The sequence below is a fragment of the Engystomops pustulosus genome, chromosome 4 (genome assembly GCF_040894005.1).
Source record: "Engystomops pustulosus chromosome 4, aEngPut4.maternal, whole genome shotgun sequence".
In the NCBI taxonomy this organism is placed as follows: Eukaryota; Metazoa; Chordata; class Amphibia; order Anura; family Leptodactylidae; genus Engystomops; species Engystomops pustulosus.
In genome coordinates, this window is record NC_092414.1 from 38,014,517 (window position 1) to 38,021,384 (window position 6,868).

General features: G+C 36.1%; 1 protein-coding gene across 1 annotated transcript; it reads right to left on the reverse strand.

The window, feature by feature from the left end:
• Positions 1-3,838: 3,838 nt before the first annotated feature.
• Positions 3,839-6,292, reverse strand: LOC140128442 (protocadherin gamma-B1-like). Its single transcript, XM_072150146.1, has one exon. It carries the CDS (start codon positions 6,290-6,292, stop codon positions 3,839-3,841), a length of 2,454 nt encoding a protein of 817 aa, XP_072006247.1.
• Positions 6,293-6,868: the final 576 nt, after the last annotated feature.

A 6,868-nucleotide genomic window follows, 5' to 3' on the forward strand; every position in this document is an offset into this window, starting at 1 on the left:
TTTCGCTATATTAACAATCCTTATAGAATACTATAGCCAGGGAGCGAGCAGAGAAAGGTAAAACTCAATGCTCAGAGTTATGTATGGGGAGAGCAGCAATAAACCCATATCTTGCCTGGAATACAAATGTCATTTTAAGAGAGATAAATCTTTCACAAAGGGGAACTTTCCAACAAGTTTTTTATAAGCCATATTGAATTCCAAGTAATAAAGTATATTACAGAAATTACCTTAACACCTCCGCTGATACAATCTTAAAAATATTTATTTCTAACAACAATTTTTCTAAACACATACAATATCTACATATTTACCAACTTTCAAGTGGTCTTCTAATACGAAAGTTCCCACATAATAACAGTCAAGAATGGAACAAAAGCTCCATTGTATTGGCCTCCCTGAGAACTGTAGTTGAGCTACATAAACATAAACTTTGATTTTTATCAAATATTATAATATTATTTACTGTGTTCACCTTTTTGTTAACAGATATTTCACTACTGACTGAAAAAAATTAAAATTTGTACTGAAAATGTCAAAAGCACATAGAAACCTACTTAATTCAAGAGCAACCTAACTATTAGTGGAAATAAAATGTAATGTAATATGTGATTCTGCTTTATTTTATTGACTAGTATTTTTTACTGCATTTTGGTAATAATTACAATAATATACAATATATCATTGTACCTTTTATAAAGTGTTTTTATTATATTTTATACTTATTACTGTTACCCTCTCACGATATAACAATAATATTTGTATGGCCCAATGCTAAGTAGTCCCTCAAATAAAACAAAATATTCTATCAGATCTTATTCGTTTTTCCCCATACCACCTGTATAGATCTGTTGGTCATAAAATGTTTATGTATATCCTCTTTCTTTTTTCAACCTATGAAAACCAATACACTTACATATCCAACATCAACCCCATGGCATCTAACCAAGTGTCAATCCAATGCTTTAATAAATGCATTGCAGGTGTTGATTCTACTATATTAGATTATTTTTAAAAAAAGTCACCGAGAAGCCTTCATGGAGAGGATATCACTGGTAAATTGAATTTTAGCCCTTCATATTTCACACCAGAGAGATGATAGATACTAATAATAATACAAAGAAGAAGAAGAATGTTCATCTATAGATCTTTACAAATGCCCATTTACTATGAGCATTTCCAGAAGCTGTGCTTTAGAACAAAACATTATTGACCAGATTTATACTGTGGGATAGAGTATACTACTCTAATAACAAAAAACTAACAATTTATTCAGGCTGTAGAAAAAAAATTTAAAATTAACTCCAGCCATTAATTCTCAAAAACAAGCTTAGACTCACATCATACTTGATATATATACAACTCTCTGACTCAAGTTGGGTTCTGGGGCATCAGATATTATATTATATTAGTCTACAGATCAATTCCCACATCTGTAATATCCTTATTCATCCTCCAGATTTCTACAATAGACTAGTTGTGCATGTAAATTTTCTATCTTTCAAATAACATAGCAGTGGCAGCGAACCTATGGCACAGGTGCCAGAAGTGGCACTCAGAGTCCTTTCAGTGGGCACACAGGCCGTCAACCCAGAGTTCACCAAACAGGACACAAGGCATCCTCCTGCTTTTTAAGGCAGCCCAGAATGCTATTGGACTACAGTGCCTTGGACTACTGAAGGAGTGCAAAGGTGTGGACAGAGTTGAAATATCATTGGAGCTCCTATTTGGGCCCTATAATTCTTCCTGATTAGAGCACCCTGGAGGGAAGCTACAATGATAATTCTTTTTACTGTATTGCTGCCCTCAGGATGCTGATACGATTGAAATCTGTGATACAGGGAGCAATAAGTTAGTGCTTTAATTGACTTGCTGGCACTTTGCAATAAAAGAAGTAGTTTTTGGTTGTAGTTTGGGGGCTTGGTCTCTAAAAGGTTTGCCATCACTGCCCTATAGGATGTCTACTAAAGTCCTATGTTAAGATGTTCACATACTAGAGAAAAATTTATTACAGGTTGTACCTATACAGTTTACACTTGACGCCTTTCCCTGCTATTTGCTCATGTAACAGCTTATCAGAGGTGCTATGATGTCAACACTGAAATTCAGCCCTTTGGAGAAGAGCTTCGGCTCGGGATTCACTACGTCACTGTTAAAATCCTATACTGTGCCAGATGGCCAAGAATCTCCACAACAATGGGCATACCCTATTTATACAGCCACAGCAGGCATGATGAGGCAATACCCCATATGTTTAGAATTATACCCCGCCTCAGAATCCCCATGTAACATGCTATATGTACAGAAAGGAATTCGATTGCGGATATAGCTGGTAAGTAATAACCTACATCAGAATAGCTAAATTGTACTATGATGTAATAAAGAAAGATGCCACAGTCCCCCAGAGTTATTTGATTGTTGTTTTTTGTTATATTTGCTTTTTGAGGACATAAACCTACCTGAGTGTTGTACATTTCTTTGTTTGTGTAAACTATATTACTCTAATGGTAAAGTAAAATCAGAGTGTGGCGTGACTCTCATTGGAATCTTCCTCATCATTGTATATGCTGCCATCAGTCTGGATTGTGAATCTGGAACTTCTATTCATTTTTAGACTAAAACCTGCTCATTGAATTTATTCTAAAAACCAACAAAGAGATGGGTGTATGGTTTTCTATAAAAGGTTGTATCACATGTCTTTCAACCTTTGATTGTTGCAAATATTACAGCCCTTACTGAAAAAAATATGTATCTATAGCAGTGGTGACAAACCTATTACATGGGTGCCAGAGGTGGCACTCAGAGCCCTTTATGTGGGCACTCAGGCCATCGCCCCAGGACAGAGTTCACCAAACAGGATCAAATACACCAAATATTCCTGCAGTCCCAGGCAACTTAAGAGATGCTGCTCTCAGCGCTATTTTAAAGCAACATTTCATTGGCTGTTTGGAACTGCAGGAAAAATGAGGTGTTGACAGAACTTGCTTATCTTTGGAGGTCATCCTGCTGGACCCACCATTCTTCCTGTACCGAGAGACCGTGGAGAAAATCTACAATGATAGTTTGACTTTGCCCTACTTCTTTTAACTGTATTGGTGGCTTTAGGGGGCCGATACAATTGAAAGGTCCTTACCGGTAGCAAAAAGTTACTGCTTAAATTGCCATGCTGGTACTTCACAGTAAATAAGTGGATTTTGGTTGTAGTTTAGGCACTCGATCTCTAAAAGGTTCGCCATTACTAATCTATAGAGTAGGCCCTGGTGGGGGACCTGGAAAAGTGCTATCCAATGTGGTACTTTATATTCTAGAGATGAAAAAGCTAAACACATAAATGTATATGCTTTATAAAAAGTTTGGTATGCGCTGTATTTTATTTATTAATATGAATTGCTAGAAATGTACAAATGGATACAAAAATTGCCCCAAAAAGTCCTACAGAGACCCAAATGGGAGGTTGAAAAGAATTAAATTTTTTGCTTCTAAAAATCCATATGGCCTTCCATATAATTCTTGTCTGTGAGTCTGCTCAAGTCAGAATCGTGTCAACTGAATTCTGGAGTTAAATATTTTCTTTTCTAATATACTGTCTGGTTATGTTTGACACTAAGGTACTATTTAGTAATTTGTAAATATGGCATCACAAAAAATTTTAATAATATTAATTCAGACTCTACAAAATGTAAAATAAAGTTTTGTGCATTTAGGGCACAACAGGGAACAATTAAGGCTCTATTTGAGTCTAAAATATGTGGATACAAAGCAGGAAACATACTGAATTTAATTAAAAAATACTGTTTACACATTATACAAACATTTAAACAAAATTAACATGTGAAAATTAAAAATATTGTTTGTGTAATATTACCTGTGCTACAACCGTATCGAAAGGTTGTATATTATTTGAAGCTTCAGGTCCAATCCCTGAGTCATCGGCATCTATTAAACTCTCCACAGGAACATTGTGCTGAGGTTTAAGGAAAGCAAATTCCCTCTCACTTGGGTCCAGAGTTACACAAACATCATAGGAATATGGCAGAGGTAATGTCCCGTTGCTGAACTGTGACATAAATCTGGGGTCAATGGGTGGATATAGACTTGTACTCATGGATCCAAATGAAGCCGAAGATTTGGACTCTTTGTACTTAGAGACAACTGCAATAATCACAGTCACTATAAAGAGGAAGGAAATCAGTGCCAAGGCTATTACCAAGTAGAATTGTAGGTTGGACTGAGATTCTTCTTTTATAGACTGGTTACTGAGCTCAGGAAGGACCTGATGAAAATGACCAGCGATCACCATGTTTATAGTGACTGAAGCTGAGCGGGATGGATTCCCATTGTCTCTCACTAGAACCACAATTCCATGTTTCATGATGTCTTTTTCTTGAAATACACGAGATGTCCTGATCTCCCCTGTGTGCTGGTCAATGGTGAAGAGCGATGGTTCTGAAGATTGTAAAAAGTAAGACAACCAGGCATTGTGTCCAGAGTCAGCATCCACTGCCACCACTTTAGACACTAAAGAGCCTGGTTCAGAGGTCCAAGGAACCATCTCAAATGTTGAGGAATCAGCCTCTGGTGATGGGTAGAGAATGACTGGAGAATTATCATTCTGGTCTACTATACATATTCTTAGTGTTGTGCTGCTGTTCAGAGATGGAGATCCATTGTCTCTGGCAATAATTTGGATCCTAAATTCTTTCTGCTTCTCATAATCAAATGACCTCTGAGCATAGATGACCCCAGTTACTGGATTCATGGAGATGTAGGAGGACAGGAGATCTTCTTCATTACTTGTAGACATTATAGAATAAGTTATCTTAGCATTGTCGTCACTGTCCATATCTCTTGCTCGAATATTAAATATAGAAGCTCCAGGGAGATTATTTTCTGGTATAAATGCAGTATAAGTCAGTTTATCAAACACTGGAGCATTGTCATTGACATCTGATACATCAAGTCTAATAACTTTTCTAGAAGTCATTTCAGGAGATCCTTTATCAGAGGCTTGTATTGTGATGTTGTAGGATGATATTATTTCCCTATCTAAGATACTTTTTGTGACAATTTTATGGAAATTGCTGCCTGATGATATTATTTGAAAAGGCAAATCCCCTTTTATTATACTTTGGACCTCACCATTTTCTCCTGAGTCACGATCCTGAACTCTTATCAGAGCCACCAAAGTTCCAGGGGCAGAATCCTCAGGAATAAGATCTGATGATGAGGTTATAGATATCTCTGGAGCATTGTCATTTTCATCTGTTACTTCTATTAAAACCTTAGTATGAGCAGCTCGTCCTCCTCCATCTTTGGCTTGTACAGAAATGTCATAATATTTACTAACTTCATAATCTAAATTTCTTTTTATTGTAATAGTTCCAGTATTAGAGTTTATATCATAAGTTTGTAGAATGTTATTTGCTGTATTACTAATAGAATATGTGATCTGCCCATTGACACCTTCATCTTCATCACTTGCACTGACCTGCAGAATAGTAGAATTCACCGGAATATTCTCCCTAACACTTACTTTATATACATCCTGTGTAAATACTGGAGAATTATCATTGAAGTCAGTGACAATGATATTTATTAGGGCAGTGCCTGTCTGTACAGGATTCCCACCATCAGAAGCTGTTAGGATGAGCTCATGCTTGTCTTGTGTCTCTCGGTCTAGAGGTTTCTCTAGTATCAGCTCTGGAAATACACTGCCATCAGTGCTGACCTTCTCTCCAAGAGTAAAATACTGGTTTGTACTGAGTCTGTAGCTGATCACCGAATTAACATCAACATCCGGATCTTCTGCTTTTTGCAATACAAATTGTGCTCCTGGGGAGGTGGATTCACTTATTTCTAATGTCAGTGTAGAATGGAGAAATTTAGGAGAATTATCATTAATATCCTGAATATCAATCTTTATACTGAAGACATTAAGAGGATTTTCCACCACAACATCAAATGTAAGGACACAGTCGGCTGCAGCTCCACACAATGTCTCCCTGTCTATCCTATCAGCAATGTACAGGTTTCCATTATCCAGATTTACATTGAAATATTTCTCTGATACATCTGACATTATCTGTAATTTCCTTTTGGAGAGATCCTTAACATCTAATTGTAGATCCTTTGCTATATTCCCCACAATAGATCCTTTCCTTAATTCTTCATTAATGGAATAATGGATGTGACCAGAGACTGAATGACACAGCCAGGAGAATAAGAAGGGAAATATTACTTGCCATCTGAGTCCTTGCATTGCTTGTCCTTCCTGCAGGTGTAATCCAGCCATCCTTCTTCTCACCAGAAATATAATGGTAAAATCCCTTGTTATATGTAGAATCCACAGGAAAATAATCCCTCTTGTGTATGAGTCCTATACCCGGCACATCCTAGTGTGAAATGCTGTGTATTTCTTCTTGCAGTTGAACACTGTCTGCATCATGGAGGTGATTCTGGATTTACAGAATATTTTCCTTATAGGTGAACAGCGGCGCTCTGAGGCCGATATGGGGAACTGCAGCATCACTGACTGAGATTTAAAACTGTTTTTATCTTTCTTTATTTAACTTATGTCAAAATATAAATAAAGTTACATATGTAAGAAATGTAAAATAATTTTGTATGATAAAATACATTTTAGCCATAAGTTAAGATTGATTAGTTTGTATAATGTTTAAGTAAATCAATAGTTTTGTAAACGTTTAAAATTCTAGTTAGTAAAAAAGTGTTATATTACAATCGTAAGCATATACACTGTTCAATATACTTATTTTAATCGAAAGGGCTTTTTAATAGTAGTTCATGATCCATGATATTTATTATTTAGAAATGTTTTTTTTTTTAATAAATTATGGAAAGGCACCAT